Here is a 23,892-nt window from a genome sequence, read left to right as displayed (position 1 = left end):
CCTTCAATAGCTCCCCTGTTCACCTCACCATGAGGCATCAATAAAAGGCCCCCTTGCACTGACTCCATTGCTTCATAGAGTTTCCCCAGGCTCTGCTTCCTTGTCTTGACCACTTACCATTTCCAGCTCTCGCCTTGGTTCTCATATTTCTTTTCCACTTGTCCCAGTGGTCTTAACATCTTGAACTCAACCTTACTTCCCGTGATTCTCACCAGGAAGTGGACTCTAGGTCTCCTTTGCTTCATGCCTACAACAAGGGCAATCCCAAACCAGTCCCATCCCATGTCTGGCTCCTAAGGCAGACACATCAAATACACATCTGTGGTCGAGTGAGGGAAAGTCAAGGTTTGGGAAAATCAGCAGATGATTGTTAAAGCCATGGATCCTAATGAGCTTTCCAGAAAAGATTTATAGTGACAAAAGAGAAAGATAAGACTGGAACCAAGGAAATACTGTAAGAAAGCAGTATGTAAAAGAAGGGGGATTAGGAAAAGAGATTTTTAGTAAGAGAGGTAGGACAAAGGATTATCAAAGAAGTGGAGGGAAATGAGATTAGGAAAGGGAGGTGGATGAGCAACAGAGTCAAAAGAAGTGAAGTGGAATGAGAAGAGAGGAGTTGTTACTGGATTTGGCAATTAAGTCACTTGAACCCCTGCAAGAACAGCTTCACTACAGTTCATGGAGATGGAAGGTAATCATCAAGTAAATTGTTCTTTTATTTTCTGTATGTTAACGAAGGAAATAGACATTGGTCATTCACTCTTCTGCCTTCAAGCAGATTTACACACAAACCAACTCAGAGAAATACGAACCAATGTTATTTCCTGATTTCAGAGTAATCTACTTAGTAAACCAGCTTTGACATTTTTTATTCCACATAACATTAAGCCTGTGAGACACTACATAAAGAGTAATGAGAAGCCCACGCACCACAACGAAGAGTAGCCCCCGCTCGCTGCAACTAGCGAAAGCCCGCACACAGCAACAAAGACCCAACGCAGCCAAAAAGAATAAATAAATAAATAAATAATAAAAATAAATTAATTATGAAAAAAAAAAGACAGAGTATCACAGTCAAAGTTTGGGAAGTGTGGTGAGATATAGCTTCCTCTTAAAGTATCATACTAAAACCTCTGAGAAGTTCTGCAATACTTGGAAAACTTGGCTTTCCTCAATGTGTCTCCAGATTCATAAGACCGAATAACTTTTTCACATAACACTTAACCTGTTGAGAATAATGTTCCCAAAGAATATTAATGATCCATAGAGCATAATTATGAAAATGCTTATTTAAATATTTGCAGGGTTTGACAGCTCTTGCTGTCATGTGTAAGGCAAGATATTCCCTTTTTATATCCTGAGGGGAAATGCAGGACAGATGGCCTACTATCTTTTCCATGAGGACCCTTAGTACACTTCAAGTTCAGGATTTAATCACCTTCTGCCTTCTCTGGACTGAAAAATTCCAGCTTTGAAATGGTCATGTATTTCCAATTTTGGAATCTTTAACCATCAATGTAACTTTCTTTTGTACCAAAGTCCTCCACATGCGTTTTCACTTGAGTATCCTGGAACAGGGTGCTGTGGGAGGGTGGAAGTGAGCTTACCAGCCAGCCAGAAGGACACGAGCATTCTCCAGTGACGTGATGACATACACCTCCATTTTGGCAGGGGCATCGCTGCTCACACTGTGGCCCGTGCTTGCCAGGGGGACAAAGATCCTCACAGCTGAGGGATTAACATGTGACAAAGGACACCATGATTTACCCAACCACACAACCCTTAGGTTCACAGACACAGCAGCACCCACGGCCCTAAAATAGACCAGGTTTCTCTGTCCAGTACTGTTCGTTTCATTAACATCAAGGGCATTAATCATATTGGCTGGAAGGGTCTTTGAGGGGTCACCTAGCCCTTCCCTTTGTTTGGGGATATCTTCTGAGTGATTAGCTTTTTTGATTGGGGGGGGGTGGGGAACGATGCTAGGCTTGTGGGATCTTAGTTCCCTGACCAGGGATTGAACACAGGCCCTCGGCAGTAAGAGCACGGAGTCCTAACCACTGGACCACCAAGGAATTCCCATGTTTTGGGATATTTTCTAATGAAACCATTTCAATTTGAGGAGAATCTGTCCTATCAGAGAGCACCAAGGATGACTCTCGTGGGCCACACGCTCCCTGGTGACAGGAACTTTCCATGTAACTTTTATAAAGCTCATGGGTTACATTGGAAGTCTATTTGGTGTGTTTGTTCTAACCTCAAAGGAGACTGAAATGTCTACACATCACCCCATTAGTGTACAAAATCTTCATAATCAATTTTCAGCGTTCTCTTCTTCAGAATGACAAGCCCCCACCCCATACTGTATGAATACACCTTCTTCCCTAAGCCTTTGTCTTTTTTACTCTCCTGTAAAATCGCTGCAAGTTTCCCAAAGCCCTATTCAACTGTGGCCTTGATAAAAACCCATAAAAGCAATTAAATAAATTTAATTAACAATTAAATAGTCTGAGATGATCATCCATTCTTCTGAAAATCAGGGCTTTCTCGGCTAATGCAATTTTTTCCTTAGCTCTACTTGTATAGCCCTAACACTATCAGCAGGAAGTATTTACCTAGTCAGCCACATTTTTTTCAAGTTCTAATTCTGTGACTTACAAGTGTAATTTTCTCATTAAGGGAAGAAAATTTTTTTATCTCCTACTTTTTTTGGGCAAATTCTGCCTCTTAGTCTGTTTGCTAATACAAGCAAACCGAAGAATGCCCTTCCCACAAAATAAAGTAGTAGAGATTAAGTAACTGCTTTAGTGTTCTCCAGAAAGAATTAAACTGTGTGCACTTATCCTGCACAGATGTGATAGATGTACTTTCATATTCACAAAGCAACATACATATCTATGGGCATTAAATAACCCAGCTAACCTTTCATCATGGACTACTTCTGACGTCTTTCGCCTTCCTTCTTCTCTAAGGCACTGAACCCACCCAGCTTTATCCAGCTAATTAACAGAGCAGAACAACGTGGACCGTTAACAGCCGGCAGTGTAAAATGAATGCAATTGAGGGAGTATCAAAGCGGAACCCAAACCTGCCCCAACAACCCCAAATATTGCCATTCAGCACAGCATCCGGGCCCTCTCTGCCTCTGCTCTGCCAAAAGAAGGCATGGAAGCTGGCTCTGAGGCTCTGGCTGGGCTCTGATGCTCTACAGCAAACAGCAGGAGCGCCTAGTGGCCATCACTGCTCATCTTCACATCTGGGCCTGGGGTCCTATTCCCTCAGTAACTCTTCAGGCAGCAATAGAAACAGAGGCGCAGGAATATACCAGCAGCATGAACAGAGAGGGTGGGTGGGCTCTGCTATGCTGCTCAGCAGCAAGTCACTTACAAGGCTCCAGTGTAGCCGGGTGGGCAGCGGCACTCCCCCGTGACGTGATCGCAGGTAGCTCCGTTCTGGCACTGGCATCTCTGGTGACAGTCGTTACCATACGTGCCCTGCTCACAGCGCTCCTCGCAGCGCCAGCCCCGGAAGCCCGCAGCGCAGTGGCAAGCCCCCGTGATGGGGTTGCACAGAGCCCCGTTTTTACACTGGCACCGGCTGCTGCAGTGAGGCCCCCAGTGATCACCGTCGCAGGCTGAGGTTGGGGAAAGAAACAGTGGAGGGCATCAGAGTACAGGTGTGGGTAATGGCAAGCTCTTTAGAAGCAGCTTTCCTCTCCCTTTGGAGAGAGAGTGGCTTGATGATCCCTTCATCACCATTCCTCAACCGAGCAGCAGGGCTCGGGCACACATCCATGGCAATATTTCACTGGTGCTCCGCAGTGGACCACTTCCTATCACTCCGTTGCTAAAGCATTGCTATACTGTTCAACTCCATGCCTGTGCTCAGCCTGTTCCCTGCACCTGGAATGTTGCGTTTGATGTGGCCGGAGTCATTGGCTAGGGGAGGGTGTGAGCAGTTGTAGGGAGAGAGGAGGCTGGCTAGGCAGGTGGGAATGGTCAGCTTATGCAGGGGTTTTTATGCACACCAAGAAGTTTGGATTGCATCTGGTGGACAAGGGATTGGTAGTAAAGGATTTTAAGCACTGAGGGACAGTGGAGATTTGCCTTCTAGTAAGATCAGCTGGCTACAGCATGAGGAGGGCAGGAAGGAGCTGACAAGGAGAGGCGGGAGTTGGGGGCAAGAAGCATAGTACTCAGGGGATCAGTGAGGGGACCTCGCCTCAGGCAATGATGAGAGGGACAAAGAGGCGACCCACAGGCAGTCCACTGAGGAGTGGGCTGGCCTTGCTACAGGTACGCGCCGAGCTCTCGAAAAGGAAACTGCTGCTGTGCTTTCAAAGTAATCAATCAAAATACATGTGATTGGGAGGTAACCAGAAAAGGTAGGAAAAAAATTGACTAAATGTTTAAAGTCACTGACTTTAAAATACAACAAACCTGAAACTGATATGGACAGCAAATAAAAAGATAAGAGGTACATGAAACCAAGTAATACAAAGGCAGAAAAAAGCATTTAAAAGACATATTTTGTTTTTAACATCTTTATTGGAGTATAATTGCTTTACAATGGTGTGTTTCTGCTTTATAACAAAGTGAATCAGCTATGCATATACATATATCCCCATATCTCCTCCCTTTTGCATCTCCCTCCCTCCCACCCTCCCTATCCCACCCCTCTAGGTGGTCACAAAGCACTGAGCAGATCTCCCTGTGCTATGCGGCTGCTTCCCACTAGCTATCTATTTTACATTTGGTAATATATATATGTTCATGCCACTCTCTCACTTCGTCCCAGCTTACCCTTCCCCCTCCCCGTGTCCTCAAGTCCATTCTCTATGTCTGTGTCTTTATTCCTGTCCTGCCCCAGGTTCTTCAGAACCTTTTTTTTTTTTTTTTAGATTCCATATATATGTGTTAGCATACGGTATTTGTTTTTCTCTTTCTGACTTCACTCTGTATGACAGACTCTAGGTCCATCCACCTCACTACAAATAACTCAACTTTATTTCCTTTTATGGCTGAGTAATATTCCATTGTATATATGTGCCACATCTTCTTTATCCATTCATCTGTCGATGGACACTTAGGTTGCTTCCATGCCCTGGCTACTGTAAATAGAGCTGCAATGAACATGGTGGTACATGACTCTTTCTGAATTATGGTTTTCTCAGGGTATATGCCCAGTAGTGGGATTGCTGGGGCATACAGTAGTTCTTTTTTTAGTTTTTTAAGGAACCTCCATACTGTTCTCCATAGTGGCTGTATCAATTTACATTCCCACCAACAGTGCAAGAGGGTTCCCTTTTCTCCAAACCCTATTCAGCATTTAACGTTTGTAGGTTTTTTTGATGATGGCCATTCTGACTGGTGTGGGGTGATATCTCATTGTAGTTTTGATCTGCGCTTCTCTAATGATTAGTGATGTTGAGCATCCTTTCATGTGTTTGTTGGCAATCTGTACATCTTCTTTGGAGAAATGTCTATTTAGGCCTTCTGCCCATTTTTGGATTGGGTTGTTTGTTTTTTGGATATTGAGCTGCATGAGCTGCTTGTAAATTTTGGAGATTAATCCTTTGTCAGTTGCTTCATTTGCAAATATTCTCTCCCATTCTGAGGGTTGTCTTTTCATCTTGTTTATGGTTTCCTTTGTTGTGCAAAGCTTTTAAGTTTCATTAGGTCCCATTTGTTTACTTTTGTTTTTATTTCCATTTCTCTAGGAGGTGGGTCAAAAAGGATCTTGCTGTGATTTATGTCATAGACTGTTCTGCCTATGTTTTCCTCTCAGAGTTTTATAGTGTCTGGCCTTACATTTAGGTCTTTAATCCATTTTGAGTTTATTTTTGTGTATGGTGTTAGGGAGTGTTCTAATTTCATTCTTTTACATGTGGCTGTCCAGTTTTCCCAAAACCACTTATTGAAGAGGCTGTCTTTTCTCCATTGTATATTCTTACCTCCTTTATCAAAAATAAGGTGACCATAGGTGTGTCTGTTTCTCTCTGGGCTTTCTATCCTGTTCCATTGATCTGTATTTCTGTTTTTGTGCCAGTACCATACTGTTTTGATTACTGTAGCTTTGTAGTATACTCTGAAGTCAGGGAGCCTGATTCCTCCGGCTCCATTTTTCTTTCTCAAGATTGCTTTGGCTATTTGGGGTCTTTTGTGTTTGCATACAAATTGTGAAATTTTTTGTTCTAGTTCTGTGAAAAATGCCAGTGGTAGTTTGATAGGGATTGCATTGAATCTGTAGATTGCTTTGGGTAGTATAGTCATTTTCACAATGTTGATTCTTCCAATCCAAGAACATAGTATATCTCTCCATCTGTTTGTATCGTCTTTATTTTCTTACATCAGTGTCTTATAGTTTTCTGCATACAGGTCTTTTGTCTCCTTACGTAGATTTATTCCTAGGTATTTTATTCTTTTTGTTGCAATGGTAAATGGGAGTGTTTCCTTAATTTCACTTTCAGATTTTTCATCATTAGTGTATAGGAATGCAAGAGATTTCTGTGCATTAATTTTGTATCCTGCTACTTTACCAGGTTCATTGATTAGCTCTAGTAGTTTTCTGGTAGCATCTTTAGGATTCTGTATATATAGTATCATATCATCTGCAAACAGTGACAGCTTTACTTCTTCTTTTCCGATTTGGATTCCTTTTATTTCTTCTTCTTCTCTGATTGCTGTGGCTAAAACTTCCAAAACTATGTTGAATAATAGTGGTGACAGTGGACAACCTTGTCTTGTTCCTGATCTTAGAGGAAATGTTTTCAGTTTTTCACCATTGAGAACAATGTTGGCTGTGGGTTTGTCATATATGGCCTTTATTATGTTGAGGTAAGTTCCCTCTATGCCTACTTTCGCGAGGGTTTTTATCATAAATGGGTGTTGAATTTTGTCAAAAGCTTTTTCTGCATCTATTGAGATGACCATATGGTTTTTATTCTTCAATTTGTTAATATGGTGTATCACATTGATTGACTTGCATATATTGAAGAATCCTTGCATTCCTGGGATAAACCCCACTTGATCATGGTGTATGATCCTTTTAATGTGTTGTTGGATTCTGTTTGCTACTATTTTGTTGAGGATTTTTGCATGTATGTTCATCAGTGATATTGGCCTGTAGTTTTCTTTCTTTGTGACATCTTTGTCTGGTTTTGGTATCAGGGTGATGGTGGCCTCGTACAATGAGTTTGGGAGTGTTCCTCCTTCTGCTATATTTTGGAAGAGTTTGAGAAGGATAGGTGTTAGCTGTTCTCTAAATGTTTGATAGAATTCACCTGTGAAGCCATCTGGTCCTGGGCTAAAAGTCAGATTTTAAAATGCAGTTCCAAAGGAAAGGAAGATGGCCATGATTCAAGTCAGTGAGCAGGAAAAAGAGAGCAGGGAAGAAAAAAACCTCAATCGCAAACATTCTAAAATTTATGAAGGGTGACAATAAGCAAAGCCTACTCTCAATATGCATTGCCTAGGCAGCGGTGCATTTATTAATTAGATGCTATAAAAATCACTAGGGAGGAAGCACCCTGCCTAGAGCTCTTAGGATAAATTGCTTTTATGATAAAAAAAAAAGTTTCATTTCATAAAAATTTTGTAACATCAACAGATCTGAAATGAACTACTGAAAAAAAGAAAACTAGGCACACAGCAAACAACTTATTAGACTATTAGACATGCAGGATTTATCTTACATTATTAGAACCTACCTTTCATTTCATAATTTCAAAAGGTTTAAATGAATAATTCTGTTTTTAATCAGTATGGCTTTGGTCTCATTAGTACTTTAATAAACATACTTTCACACAATTAAAAGCAGTGGAAGAGAATTATCGAACCTAAAGCAGATCAAGAAAGCAATTACCGAAGAACTCACAATATTCTTTCACAAAATAAGATTAAGTGGTAGTTCCAAGATGAGATTTCAGCCTAATTGTTATTCATGAGTAGTTTCTTTTATTGCCTATGGATACGGACAAAGTTGGGGTTTTTTTTCAATTTTAATTCTTTCAATCTAAGATTTATTCTTAAAAAAATAATAATTACATGGTATGTTCCTTTAAGCCCCCTCAGCTATCCCAGTTGGAGAAGAATCTGTCCTGTTTTGAAGGTCCCCCAAGGTAAATTACATAGTCCTTTGTAACTTGTTCCCTGGTTCATCAATCCTAAGAGTACGGAAAATCTTCATTCCATGTAAGCCAAACCCATTATCCTATAACTTGATCCCCCCCTCCTCTTAATAGTATAGTCAATCCTGTACATCACTGTTCTCTATATTGTAAATGATTTTATTCCTTAAACATGAATACATCCTTGACACTGCTCTTTGCTATACTAAATACTACAATCTCAATACTTTTATGTATTTTTAAAAGTTTATTCAATTTCACTCATTTTCTTTGCTGAATCCTCTCCAGAATGTCCATATCCCTCTCAACTTCTGCGAGCCTCAGATGCTAAATTAAAGATCCATTTTTCCTTATGTATAATGGGGGATTAATTGATTGACACAGAAAAACAATGTAGGTAATAAAATTACCTTGATAAGGACATCAAGATCATGTCGAAAGCATTAAAAAAAACATCATGATGACTTAGAGTTCTTTTCCCTCACTGTGATATTGGGGTAAGAGTGAGCTGGAGCACATATGTTTTATAGAGTATATTTTACAACAAGAGGAGAGTGGTAGGAAGAATTCAGGTATTGAGGGGACAGAACTGGTCTCTCCTCTCCCTCATAACCCATTTATTTCTACATCCCATTCAACAGCTTCTCTCCCAGCAGAGCAGTCACGCAGAGACCAGTTCTATTTTCTTGGGATTAGATAAAAATAAAAACAAAAAAAACCCTTAAGATATCTCCTCATGGTAGAAACAAGTTTATACCAGACATTGATAACTATCAGCATTAAAGAAAGGGTTTCAGGCTTTTAAAGAAATATTATCGTGCCGACATGGTTAATTTCCTGCCTATATCTAAGCACTGTGGCATGCTTTGAAGTGACAGCTTCTCCCCTTGGGGTTGTATTTCTCTAAAAAGCCACTGATACATGGGCCTCACAATGTGAATACTAAGCACCAACATGGACTCTACTGGGAAGAAAATCCACATACAGAAGTCTACAGACAAATAGACAGGAAGTAGGACAAGTAAGATACAGAAGCCTGGCTTGAATGTAGCCATCAATGTGACTTCCTTTCCTTTCTTCATTTGTCATATTTAACTGCTTCAACATATCCACTTTTAAATGTATACTAGTGAGTTACACAGTTTATTGCACAAAAGCCAGCTTTCTTCCCTGATTACTACAAATACAAGAGTATGTTGACTGTCTAGTACAAGAGGGAGAATTTGTTCCTTACATTTAGTGCCAAGCTTGACCAATTATCCTGAATTCAAGTACTGTATTTAGAAAGACAGTTTGGAGAGAGTCTGAACTCAAATCATCTGACATCTTTTAGTTAACACCTCACTCAAATTTCAAGGGGCAAGTATTTCACTCCTCAAGAAAAAGGGACTGGGTTGGTTACTCCCACTGACAACTTTTTTAAAGAATGTAATATGTATAACTGAATCACTGTGCTGTACAGTAGAAATTAACACAACATTGTAAATCAACTATACTTCAATAAAATAAATTTTTTTTAAATGTAGTTAACATGGAAATAACTTGAATATCCTAATAGGAAAAGGTAAATGAACAAAATTTTGTTTCAGATTAAATTGAAAAGAACCCAGATGCTAATAAGGAAGTGATGCCTCCTTTTCAGCTTCTGGTTTCAGCTCTTATTGTGCGAACAGCTAGAAATGGGCTTTCAGAGGCCATGTCCCCAGAATCATGCCGATGTTTCAGGAGACAGCTTAACGAGGGTCTCAGCACAGACAGCTTGCTCTAAGAAGCTCTCATAATAAGTTGGAAATAAAAGGGATTTTAAACTACTGTGTAATGTCAGGAGTATATAGGCCATGCTACAGCTCTTAGGGACAGCTTAGCAGAGCACTGGCTCCTCTCAAGACAATGGACTCACCCTGGAGCTCTAATGGCTGTAACTTCCAATGACATCTGTAACCACAGGTTATGTTCAGGGGCTGGGGGCTGAAATTCACTCAAGTGATATCTCTTAAGTACCTGCCTTGTGCCAGCCATGGTACCAGGCCTTGACTTCAAACAAGAACAATAAAGCTCATGCTTCTACAAGCTTACAGTTTAATGGCAAGGCGTCAAGTTACTAGGCAAGAGAATAACCTGTGACAGGTAGTGAGGTAAGGATAGGGACTGGGTACAACGGAAAACACAGGGATGACACTTAACCAATGTTGGTGAGTCGGGAAAGTCTTCCCTGATAAAATGATGTCTAAGCGAAGACCTAAAGGCAGAGGGTGCCATATTTAGGTAAAGGGCAGAGGATTTGTACATAGGAAAAAGGGGGACTGCAAGGAGAGGGAGGTTGCAGGGGTATTACATTCAGAAAAATGATACATGCAATGGCCAAAAGCCTTTTACATGACAAACATCCATGAATGCCCTCTTGGGCTTCTACACTACTGTATCATGGCCACTGTCATCTTTCTTAGCTGTGTGCACAACAAAAAGAAGTATAGAAATAAGCAGAGAAGAAGAGATATTAGACATGTCCTCTCCCTCCATCAGTCCTCCCCAGCCTGCCAAGCTCAGCTCAGAAACCTCTGTGCTTCAGGTACATTTTACAACCCAATCTGAGATGCTCTCTGAAAAAGGCAATATATTTTCCATGACACTCACTTTGCACTTAGATCACAGTTTTTATATATGTTTGCCTTCTCTCATATCTCTCAAATAAAATTGAATTTCATAGGTGTTAAGACACACGGACACCCTTCTAGATCTTAGCAGTTATCAACAGAAGGTTTCATACAATCATGTCCTGGCAGTCACCTGGCTGACAATGATGGTGAGAAGCATTCTTATTCAGAGATATTAAGCTGTGAAAAACTGTGCAACTGAGTCATGAAGTAGTGTAATAATAATGATGAGACTGATACTTACAGTGAGGATGATTATCTCTCCCTTTTTGGGAAAATCAGCATTCTTATGCACTATTATGGGATAGCAGATACCATATCTAGTTTAGAGATTAGTCTGGGAAAGTGTATCAAAAGCCCTTTACTTATAAATTCCTCTTTGGGGATTTTTCCAAAAGAAACAAACATAAGTGTGTAAAGACAATTAGTAATACTTACATTGTGCCCACAGACATTGTTCTAAGCACCTGAAATAGATGAATGACCATAGTGTCCCTATGAAGCAGGGACTACAGTTACCCCTATTTTATAGAAGAAGAAACTGAGATCCAGGTGACGTGCTTCAAGTTACACAGGTAAAAAGGGGTGAAGAAGAGACCTCCCGTCTTCACTTTGGCTTCTAAACCACTATATTCTACACCCCCCCCCAAGCTTTAAGGATGCTTATCCCAGCACTGTTTATAACAACAAAAAAATTAGAAACAACCTAATTTTCTAGCAATAAAGGACTGGTGAAAAAAATTTTGGTATAATCATACAACGGAATACCATGCATCAATTAAAAGTGAAATTATAGAAGAATATTTAATGAACTTGAAAGATGTTTATAATATTGTAACTGTAAAAAGTAGATTAAAAATATGTAGCACATGATCCAATTTTAGCAACAGATTAGAATAAACTAGATGAAATTGTCATTAACTTAGGTCAAAAATGGCCTAATATCAGCAACTGTATATGGTTGAACCTAATATGTGGGGAAGGGAGGAGAAGAGGGAGAATGAGAAAGACACAGACAGAGAGACAGATATTGAAAGACTCTGTGGGCCAATGGGACCACTGGGTAACTCTGGGTCTTAAAACTGTGCGTGATTTTTTTTTATTCATTTAAATTAACTAGATTTTCTAGATGTTCTGCAATTGAATGTATCCTTTTGGCAGGAGGAGAAAAGCAAGCAAAAAGTTACATTTTTAAATAGTTCAATCTGCTGAGCATTTGTACTGTGCTATGTTCTGTGCTCCACGCTTTACACACCTCTCTCCAGTCCTCACAGCACTGACAAGGTGGGTGTCATTATTACCTTCAGCACACGGAGGATATTTAGGATGAAAACATCTAGGTAAAATGTCCAACAGAACACCAGACTGTGGTATCAGTACTTAAACCCAAGGTTGTCTGCAAACAAAAGTCCAAGCACTTTTCACAAGTCCATTCTGCTCCTTAAGTAGTGAAATTACATATTTTGGTTAAACATAATATCCCACAATTATGTTTTTCATCTAATATGATCCATTAAGGCAGAGAAGCCAATGATAAGACCTTTCACTGAGCGAGCCTATGGGGTCAGCCAGTGACTCAATATTCAGGGGCACTGAAAATAGGAAATTATCTCAGTAGTGAGAACATAGGGCGTTTCTCAAAGAGAAAATAAAATTAAGGAGATGGTTAAATCTGAAGAGCTTCTGTAAGTTGAAAATGATTCTATGCAAACAGAAAGGGCAGTGAACTCACTGTGAAAACAGTACTGATGCCATTAGATGGCCTGCTAAGGAGTACACTAACCTGAAAACTAGGCCTGCACATGGCTGGCTCTCAATATATATTTGGTGAGTGAATGAAAGTGACTGTGCATGCAGAGCAGGATAACTAACTTGGACAAGCAGAGAAACCTTAAAACCATCATCGCAATTCTAGGTACATCCTCCTCTCCTAATTCACTTCAAGCAGTCCAGTTTTCCATGCAAAGGACAGGGAGAGAGAGAATAGGTTCCAAGATACACTGAGTTTTGAACATGTGTCAGCATTATGCAGCTACTTTATTTTAACCTCACAATAACTCGATGAGATGGGTATAATTACTCCAACATTTCATGTGGAAAAAGGACTCAGATGATAATTTGCTCAGTCACTTAGCATTCAGGTGGCAAAAGCAAGGGTTCAACCCAAACCCATCAATGCTTCCGTATCTGCACTCTTCCACACACCCTGTGGACCATCCCAAGCGAGCAATGCTCATCAATTACCGGGTCTGATATCAGTGCTCATTACTGGCTTCTGCCTGCTTTTCAAAGGGGAACCTTCTGGGACAAAAGTGTCACAGATATTTGAGAAGTAATACTTGTTTGCCTAAAATGACAGTTCCTAGGCTTCAAAGTGTTAGTAGCAGGTTCATCAGAATGGTTTGATAAGAAATGTTCCAACATGTCCATAGCCATGTATGTATTGACAAAAACAAGGCATTAGGAAAAATCTTTGAACAAATGAGAGACGGTTTAGTAAATCTCTTGTTTTTGTGTAGACCAAGAATAAAGAAAGGAGAACAATTAGAGATACAGAGAAATGCCAAATGGAGAGATACTCCAGAGGAAAGAACAAGGGCACATTAATACATTGTCTCATCCAAAGGACTCCCTCAGCAGAAAAAAAAAAAAAAAAAAAAAAAAAGGATGAAATCATTTCTCTCTTAGATAAAGAAGTGACGGTTACCATCAAATTCACCTTGTTACAAAATTCATCAATCACTAGCTGGCTCAAGAAATGGGTACAATCACTTAGCATTAGACAGGCCTGGACCTTAGCAGGGACACTGCAACTTCATAGGAATGGAAACTTGAGCAAGTCCCTGACCTTTATTATACTTAATTTTCTTTTTGTAAAATGGGGATGGTGAAATGTACTAATTACATCAAAAGTACTTGTTGCTATGTGTGACACAGCACAGATCTGGTAGCAGCAGAAATTTTATTCCGTGGTTGGCACAGTGGAGCGTCCCACCCCTAGAAAAACATCCTCCAGCTGTATATGAGGCTGGAATAACAGGCCTGTCAGTGGTTTGCATTATTTGTTTGTCTTGCATGAATCATTCATGCCAAAAAGGACAACTTGGTTCTCACAATGTGAATTCCAAAAACAAATTGCCCAGTAACTCCATAAAGTAAAAACAAGCCCTGGTGTATCACCCTTTTCATCCATTTTTATAAAGCCAATTGGAAAAAGCTCGGGCCTGGGATGAAAACCAGCGTTAATTTACATCCTATTCTTAATTGTTAATTAAAAACTGGATTTAGAAATTTCTCACTTGCTGATGATTAACGTGTTCAGAGGTGTAGGCTCATACATGGAGCCCAGAAATATAAAAGGAGAAACTTAGAAACAAACATGTGAACTTCTTAATAATCCTCCCCTTAGCATAAAGAAGTAGATGGTCATAAATAAAATCTAAAGAATCCTGCCATATTAGAAGGCATCAATTCCAGGACTTGATTTTTCCCCAGCTTATCTACACCCACCAAGACCACAGAAACAGCCTTGAAACACATTTTGAAGTATAAGATGCTTTTTTTAAAGCAATTGGTTCTGAATTACAGCGAAAACCAAAAGGGCCCAATTCTGTGTGCTTGTGTTCGGTATAAAGAAACCTTAGATGAACTGAGTAGTCCATTTTTTTGTTTTTGTTTTATCTTGGTTTAACACCTCTGGGATCGAAGAGGTAAAACTGTAGAACTATATGGGGTTCAAGAACTTTGTGGATACATCTCTACCAGATACTTACAACGGGATAATGTGTTGAATCTTGGAACTCATGTTTATCATAGGGAAAGTGACATCAGTTTATAATATATAACTACCCTCACCAGGGTTGTTGTTTGAAGTAACTAAGACTGTAAGTGCCCTTAACATCTAAATGTCAAGCATCTATTAGGTTACATCAGTCAGCTATACGGACTTAAAAATATATTTTTACATGGAGTTTGACCGTGATGTTCTCCATTGACTTTAAATGTAGGAAAATCTGTGATTATGAGAGAATTTAATAGGAAAGAAAATTCAGCCCTTCATACTCTCATATATAGACAAAGCACAAATAAGTCACTTTCAAGAAAATATCTCTACAGAGTGCGTGGCTTTCAAAAGAGACCAAAATAATTTTCTGCTGTCTCAAAGGATAGAAAAACATGATTCTTCCTGAAATATACACACTTTCTTCCCAAGCCTTGGTTCCCTCAGGGTCTTTTATCTCCCTGTGATTTCATTCCTTGTGCCTCCGGCTAACAAGGCTATGGTGTGTCATTCCCTTTGTTAATGTAGAAGAAAAGATCCTCATTCAAAACATCAAGTGCTTTAAAAATAAAACAAGTTTGTAAAGCTTCTCCATCCATGAAGAAGAACAATAAAAATGTATTTTCCAGATCCTCTGAAAGCACTAAAACCTCATGTCCTTCACATGTCAAAAAGCCGGCTGGAGAGCTGACAGGGTGCCAGCAATCACTATGGACAACTACCCAGTGCTGTTTATATTAATATTATTCAGTGGCTGAGAGAGAACCTTTATTCTTCTTCTTTAAAAAATGTTTATTAAATGAATTTTCGAAGCATGAACTGTCATTTTATAACATCAGTGCATGCTTATCCCAAATTATGAACCAGAAAAAAGGGTGTGAAATGTTTATTCTTTAATGTTTCTAAATACAAATGTTGATGTCTCTCAACGAGAGCACATTGATGACTCTATTCACAGTGGAGGGAAATCTCAAGGATATAAATTGTAGGCTGGGATTAAGTAAGGGATTTGGGGGGATTACATTTATTCACTGAAGTCAAAAGAATAACAACGACCTTGGGAGCCATTACGGGATATCTTGCTTTATAAAGTCTTGCCATATTTTTGCTCTTTTGCTCATTTATTCTTGCATTAAAAATGTACAAAGCAGCATCTATGGTTACTAAGTTCTGTTTGTTGAGTACTTACTATTGCTCCTCCCTAAGACCTGTCCTATAGCTAAGATTTCTTTGTCTACTGGAAGAGACTGGCCGACAGTGAGACTTATCAGAAAAGAATGTGCTAACCCTTGCAGTGCACAGGACACTCGAACACAGAGGACTTACACCCACTGCGCCTCTGGGCAGAGGAGAGCAGGGAGGGGAGAAGGTTTCCAGAAGAGGTGGGCTGGAGGTGAGCACTGAAGGATATGTACTCAGGACCACCACTGTGCAAGTACTTATTATCTTCATCCTGGATGTGAGAGGCCAAAAGGCGGAAGCCTTAAATGATTTGCTTAAAACCCAACAGTAAGGAAAATCAGGTCCCAAACCCTCAATGCTAACAGGATGGTCTGAAAAATTTAAGTTTTCTTGAGTAAAAAAAAAAATTTAACCACAGAAGACAAGTACTACTATAGCAAAGGCCCACGTTCTCACAACCTAGAATTAACTGTTGTGACCATTGCATCACATTTGCTTCATCATTTAATGCAAGAAATAACACGTTACAGTTAAAGTCCCTTATCTCCTTTGTACCTGGTTTTCAGTTCTTTCCCTACTCCTTCCTCAGAGGGAACCACTGTCATGATTTTTTTTTTAATAAAAAAATTTATTTATTTATTTTGGGCTGCGTTGGGTCTTTGTTGCTGCGCGTGGGCTTTCTGTAGTCACGGTGAGCGGGGGCTACCCTTTGTTGTAGTGCGTGGGCTTCTCATTGCAGTGGCTTCTCTTTGTTGCAGAGCACTGGCTCTAGGCACGTGAGTTTCAGTAGTTGTGCCTCTGGGCTGTAGAGCTCAGGCTCAGTAGTTGTGGCACACGGGCTTAGTTGTTCCGCGGCATGTGGGATCTTCCCGGACTAGGGCTCGAACCCGTGTCCCCTGCATTGGCAGGCGGATTCTTAACCACTGTGGCACCAGGGAAGTCCCCACTGTCATGATTTTAATGTGTATCATTCTAGTCTGCTTGTGTGCCCAAAAATTATATATTGCATGTATTAATATATTATTAATATATTAATAATAATATATTGCATAAATTTTATGAATTTATTAGTTTTCTATTAAAATGTTTATATCACTGTGTATCTTGTTTTCATCCAATATTACGATATTGAGATCCACTAATGTTGACACATCTTTTAATGCAGTGTATTACTACATAGAAATTTATAGGAATGAATGGCTACACAGCATTACACTGTATTAACAACCTCCAATGAATCTATCTTTTCTCATATTCAAGGCCATTTTTACTTGTCTCCAAATTTTCACTGTTACAAAGATGCAAAGACTATATCCCCTATACATGTATGCAAAGGTTTCTCCAAGGTATACAGACAGATTATAAAGAAGTAAAAATAAAATTACCTAATCCTATGGTGTACACAAATCAACATTTTATTCTAGAGACAGCCAAACTGCTCTCCAAAGTTACTCTGCCAATTTACCCTCCTGAGAGCAGTGTGTGCAAGCTTCCTTTCACATCTTCATTAACACTTGATATTGTCAGACTTCTAGACGTTTGCCAATCAGATGGTGAAAAATGACATCGTGTTCCTTCATTATGCACTTCCTCAGTTATTACGAAGATAAATATTCTCATATGCTTATTAGCCAATCAGGTTTCCTTGCCTTGAATTACCTTATTGTATCCTTTGCCTAATCTAAAGTTGAGGGGGTTTTTTCCTTATTGATTTGTGGGAGTTCTTTACATATCCTATATACTAATCATTTGTTTTATACGTTGCAGAAATCTTTCTCCATTCTCTTCTTTCTCTTTTAACTTTGCTTATGGTGTCTTAAAGAACTGTTTAAATTCGATGCAGTCTAATTATTCTAAGAACTAATTTACAGCATGGATAAATCTGGTTTGTGTAATACTAATTTTACAACATGAGGCTATTTTTATTTGTAAGGATAAAGGGGCTTTTCTTTAATACATGAACAAAAATTCACAGCTATATACTAATATCAAGTTCAAATCAATTCCATTAAAATTTAAACTTTCTTTGGAAGTTACTTCCACTTATTTTGTGCAAGAGTAGTGAGTAGTAAAACCATTAGGTTTTCACAGAATTTTAAGACACCATTTATGGCCCAGAGGCAGGGCACTTATAACCTCTACTACTTACCCTATTGAAACAGTCTTTATAAGTAGTATAAATGTTATTGTTTTATTACTTTCTACACTTTATTAATTTACACATGTCAAACATGATTACTTTGCTCTAACATATATGTACAAATATTCAAACTTTTTAAAGTCAACTCGGTTGTCAATGAATTAGAAGATATTTTGACCAAAGAAGGAAAAAACGGTTTTTTTCTTATCTGCCCTGAGGAAGTTTTCAAGTATTTAAAAAAATTCTTTGACACAATCACAAACAATAAGAAATTTGATATAGTCATGAAAAATACCGGACTATATGTTAAACCAGAGCACTTAATTTTAGCCAATTAACAGCATAACCTTATGAGAGGAAATGTACATGGCTTTACTAAAATCAGGTATTAGTCTCCTTGATTTTACAGGTAAGGTAAAACCCTTCCTCTTTTGAGGGTGAGGAGCTCTCTACGTACACAACTTCTTCAAAGTTTATGGAAACGACACCTAGTTCATCTTGCCTGGCTTCTACAATCTCACTGCAGCTGCTAGCTTATGGGAATTCACCAAGGATGAATGAGCCTGCATTGCACACAGCCAAGGTGGATCCTGAAGCCACTGGAGCCTGAGCTCCCTTAAGGCCACTGAAGGAAGGACTTTAGGTCATGCCCTTTCTCTAGAAGACCTTTGACCACGTCCTCCTTGACTTCTCTAGATGCTTTGCTTATATATTTGTAGATGGACTTCCAATCCCTCTATTAAACTGAAAGCATTTGAAAGAAGAGGCAGAGTCTTTCATCTCTCATATCTCATGTTTATATCCATTACTGCTCCTGGAACATTTATGCCTTCATTCCTTCCTTCCACAAATAGTTATTGAGAATCACTGGGTGCTCAGCACTGTGCTAGACATTAGGTGAATAAATTAGCTAGGCAGCAGTGAATAAAACAGACAAAATTCACGTTTCTATGGGCCTTCTATCCTGGAGGGGAATACAGACAAAAAAACAAAACCAACTAAACAAACAAAAAAACAAATGAAGTATTTTCAAACAGTGCCATAAAAAAACATTAAAAAGACGACGTAATAGATAGTTATGGGAGAATATTCTTTATGTAGTCAGGGAAAGCCTCTCCTGGTGGTGACACTTAGGTTGAAAGTTCGTTGACCTAAATTAGAAGCCAGCCACATAAAGTTCCAGGGAGGAGAGTATTCTAGGCGGAGGAAATATCAAGTGCAGAGGCAGAAAGGAAGCTACTGTGTTCCAAGAAAGGTAGGCAGAGGCTGAGCAGTGTGGGACCCTGAGTGAACAGTGGGATGAGAAGGGGCCGGGAAGGTAGGGAGGGACAGATCAAACAGGGCTTGGTGGGTCACGTCAGGGCTCTGGCGTTTATTCTAACTATAATGGGAAATACTGGGGAGTTTGGGGAAGGGGAGCAGCGTGCTCTGAAGTGCATTTTTACAAGATCACTCTGGTCTCAATACAGAGAACTGACTGGAGTGGGGCTCAAGTAGATGCAACAGCAGGGAGACTACTGTGATGACCAATTAAGAGAGGACGGTGGCTTGGATTTGAGTGGCAGGACTAGAGAGTAGGAAAAGGTTAGATTATCTTCTATTTTGAGGTTGAACCAAGATTTTCTGATAAACAGATGTAGAGGGAGATTACACAAAGTTAAAAAAAAAAAAAGGAAAAAATATCAATAAATGATGTGTGTGGAGTGGAGTTAAATAAAATGACAGCCCAGCCTTGTCTTTACAGCATGTGAACCAACTAGCGCAAGTAACATAAACATCTATAGTGTTCTCACCATGCCCCGAGCAATATGAACCAGACGTGAATTCATCTGGTAAGGACATTAATGGTCAGAGGTTGGAGATAATGCAAAAAACTGCACCAGGGCTCTGTCTGGGGAGCCTCCTGGCAAACAACTGTGGACAAAGAGAGGCTCCTGCTCAAGAAAGGTGTGGCCTGCAGGGCAAAACGAGATGTCCACAAAGAGCCCCTCCACCCATTCTCCAGTCCACAGACCGGTCTGATGCGAAGTCTGGTGGAAGGCACAGTTGTCACACAAGGAATTGTAAGTAAGTACCATTTACTGAGCCATTATCATGCCACCAGGCACAGTGCTGAGTGCTGAGTACTCAGCAGGTATTGTGTCATTTAATTCTCACAAGCATCTGACATAGATACTTTGAACCTTATTTTAAGCTAAGGAAAGTGAGGCATAGACACAGCACAGAATGGAGAGGCACTAAGTCTACTGTCATTCAGTTCTAACAGGGAGTTGCGTGGGTGGAGGTGGAAGAGATTGTCTGCCCCTCCAGAGAGGAACCAACAGAAGCCCAGGTTTCAGACTCCTTCACAAAGGCAAAATCAGCTGTTTCTGTGTGTGACCTCTATCAAGATACTTGGGCAGTCCATCAGTGAAATAGCTTTCGGGCAGTTCCGATGAACCATTCATCCCGAGCTCAGTCCTCCCCACCTGTCATCAGTGTCCAGCCCCCATGCCAGTGAACCCAAATGATCCACTCTTATTCTGCTGTTCCATCAACCTGACTTCGAAAGTAGTTCTGACAGGGTGATGGGTATGTTAACGACTTGCCGCGAGGACTGGGCTCCGGTGACTTCTCTCCCCAGACAACATCGATCCTCTATTGTATCCAGTCGATAGAGCTTTACAGCAGACTTTGCTGGCGAACAAGTCAGCTTTTTGTGCCTTACAATTTCTGGCTTGTAATACCCTTCAAATGGATTCCCCCATTCGAATATCCTGCAGGCAAATTCTTATTACTTATTCCGAGCAGCACAGCGTGCTTGCTTTATCTGAAAGGTTATCAGTATTCTTAATGTTGCATCTGAAAATGTTTGAGCTAGTCTGGCCTCCTAGGCATGTTTTCACTACTTCCAAGTACATTTAACCAGAAATGCTATTGGTGACTAAATAAACGCCAGTTTGGATTTTCTAGACCAAAATTAATTTCCATTTTTTGTTTCTAATTGGTACTAATGTCAAAAGCCTAGGGAACAAGCATTTGAAAACTATTTGCTGGCTGCTGGCTGATTTAGGACTCTCCATGTGTTTTTGGATGTGCCCTATAGCCAGAGGAGAAATAAATTTCTCTATAGACCCTTAGAAAATCATAAATAGAATTATATGGGTTGAGTGAACAAATGTATTATTGCTACTCATACAAAAGGTTTAAAGGGTTTCCAAAACAAAGAAAGATCTCGGGGATTGCAGACACATACTTATGAGAGTAAATCACACATAGAATCATAGGTTTGAAAGGGATCGTAAATATAATCTGGCCCAACATTCTTAATGTTACAAATGAGGAAATTACAAATTACAAACGCATCCAACCAAATTGGTGTCATTTTAAATGACATGTTAGTGTGCCCTCAACACCTCTCAGGAAATTTTGTTTTGCTATTTTGTCTGGTGGTATCAGTCCTGCCTCCTGCTCTTATTCACTGACCTTTGTCACTTTCACCAAATCTCCTTTCCAGCTCCAGGAGGCACCAGATCCTTATTAAAATTACTGGCTGTGAATGAGATGCGAGTCTGGTTCCACTATTTACCAGAAGTATAAACTTAGGCAAGACACTTAATTTTTCTGTGCCTTCATTTTCTCATCTGTATAATAGGAACAAGAATTGTAACAATCTCGTCTGTTGAGCATTAAATGAGGTAGTTCCTGTAAAGCCGTAAAGCCCTTACAAAGATGCTTGGCACATACTAAGCGCTCGATAGAGGAGAACTATTGCTGTCATCATCATTATCAACGTGCCCAACTTCTGCTCCCCTTGATATCAGCAGATTTTCTCTTCCCCAGTTTACCAAGAGAAGAAAGGTCATCAAGTATGAACTCACTCAGATCCTCCTCCCCACTGCCCGTGAGCTCCTGAGCCCAGAAACCTATCGACATCCTGCCTGCCACTCTTTCCTCCCTCGTTTTGTTGGGAATGGGAAGTACTTCACGCTAATCCTTCCATCAGTGTCAGGATCCCATCCGTCTTCTCAGGAGCTGTGTTCCCTCGATTAAATGACCTCTCAATTCAATCTCCAGACTCGGTCTTTTCTGTCACCATCCTCTCAGCCTCTTTCACCTTAAAACACAATCAAAAGCAAACAAACAAACACCAAACTTTCTCTTGAGCCTACATTTGTCTTTTACTAACTCCCTATCTCTTTGCCCTTCCTTGTTGACTTCCCAGTTAAGTTTCTGGAAGAGGAGTCTATGCTTTAGCATCTTTGCATCACCCCTCACACCACAGCAGTCTGCCTTCTGTCCCCAGCACAACATTAGGCCCTTCTTTCTAGTCCAGCCAGAAAACCTCTCACTACTTTACCCACCACCATTTCTAGCTTCCTCAATCCACCTCTTCTCCTGAGGCTGTTCTCTTCCTCAGGACGAGACATTTACAAGTCTGTCTACTTTTCTCCAGGCTGCGAGCTCTGTGGGACCAACAACTATTCCTCATTGGTTTCTTTATCTGCAGCATCCAGCACAGTTCCTTGCACACAGTAATCAATGAAAGTTCAAACTATGAACACATGAATGACCTTCTCAGAAGCATGCATTCAATCTCATTAAATGAAACAAACATTTACTGCTCTCCAATCACATGCCAGGCACAGTGGAGGCTAAAGACATTAATAATACACAGCCCCTGCCCTCCAGGAGTTGTTTATCATCCAGTGAGGGAGGAAGAGAAATACAGGACTGATGAACAGACAAGAGATATTGATGGGGGAGGAACAGAGAGAGAACAGGAAAGAGAGAAGTGGAGCTAAGATAATGTCACACAGGCTAGGGTATTCTTTAGGATGCCAATAGAAGTAAAATACATGCATGCTTTTTTAAAAAAAATCATTTAATCAAACCTAAGAAGAGGTAATATGCCCAAGTCAGTCAAATAAATCATGATTTCACTTCAAGCAAACAAACCATGTTCAGTTCTCTGACACACCTGGTTTTTCATACAGAAAATACATTGAGACCCAGGAACACTGACTGTATACCATATATAGGAATCTGTCCATCCACTGACAAGGTAAACAGTCATACTAAACCTCCAAGGGAAGCCTTTTTAAATTTGTGCTTGTGAAGGTACTGTCAGATTCTTATTTCCCATGTATATTGGGAAGGAAAAAATATACAGAGAGATAGCTATGAAAACGAGTTACTCTTCTGGCTGGAATGATTGATCCTGATTATCACAGGGAAATTGGGCTGCTGCTGCGTAACGGGAGAAAGCTGAACTATGTCTGGAACCCAAGGGATTCTGTGGGGCACCTCTTGGTACTTCCATGCCCGGTAGTAAAGGTTAATGGAAAATGTCAACAACCAATAAAAGGCAGGACAACTGAGAATTCAGATCCTTCAGGAATGGAGGTTTGAGTCACTCCTCCAGATGAAGAACCCTAAGTAGCTGAGGTTTGGGCTGAGAGGGAGAAATATGAAATGGGGAAGAAGGAGGCCATACATACAAGTACAGCATGTGACTAATTACAGAAAAGAGGCCTGTAGTAGTTTTTGACATTTCTCTTTGCTTGCTACATCTATGTGTTTATCTGTAGAAGCTATTTTCTTTTTTTCTGCTCTTTGCATTTTTATTTAATTTTATATAAAATAAAAGTTGTTGGAAGATAACTTTAGTATCTAGGTAGCAAAATATTGTGTGGTACTTCATCTGAATTTCAGGAAAAATTAATATAACCAGCAACGGATACCATGACTGTTGGGACTTGCATCTCCTCATTTTGGGAAAAGAGTGAGAACATCTTAACTTGTAAGATGTCAGGCTGTATTTTATTAGATGGAAATGCAGAGTCGTTTTGTTGATGTACAAGAATTCAAATGTGTGTAGAAAGGTGCACAGAAGAGCTGAGTAAACAAAGGAGTGGACTGGACCAGTTATCACTTTATTGTCTCTCAGGGCTAAATTTATCCTTCATTTTTATCTACAAAGATGGATGTGGGCCCTTTAAGTACTCTTCCTTTGCCAGCTGGCTGA

General features: G+C 40.0%; 1 protein-coding gene across 1 annotated transcript in view; it reads right to left on the bottom strand.

The window, feature by feature from the left end:
- Positions 1 to 23,892, bottom strand: part of MEGF10 (multiple EGF like domains 10) — a 118,532-nt gene that overhangs the window by 53,523 nt on the left and 41,117 nt on the right. Inside the window, exons 5-6 of the mRNA XM_061188116.1 lie at positions 3,388 to 3,634; positions 1,608 to 1,728 (exon numbers count right to left, since the gene is read on the bottom strand). Coding sequence (XP_061044099.1) covers positions 1,608 to 1,728; positions 3,388 to 3,634 — 368 coding nt within the window. The remainder of the gene's footprint in view (positions 1 to 1,607; positions 1,729 to 3,387; positions 3,635 to 23,892) is intronic.

The sequence above is a fragment of the Eubalaena glacialis genome, chromosome 4, assembly GCF_028564815.1.
Source record: "Eubalaena glacialis isolate mEubGla1 chromosome 4, mEubGla1.1.hap2.+ XY, whole genome shotgun sequence".
NCBI classification, from domain to species: domain Eukaryota; kingdom Metazoa; phylum Chordata; class Mammalia; order Artiodactyla; family Balaenidae; genus Eubalaena; species Eubalaena glacialis.
Note: the sequence above shows the minus strand (reverse complement) of the source record. Positions and strands in the feature narration are given on the sequence as shown.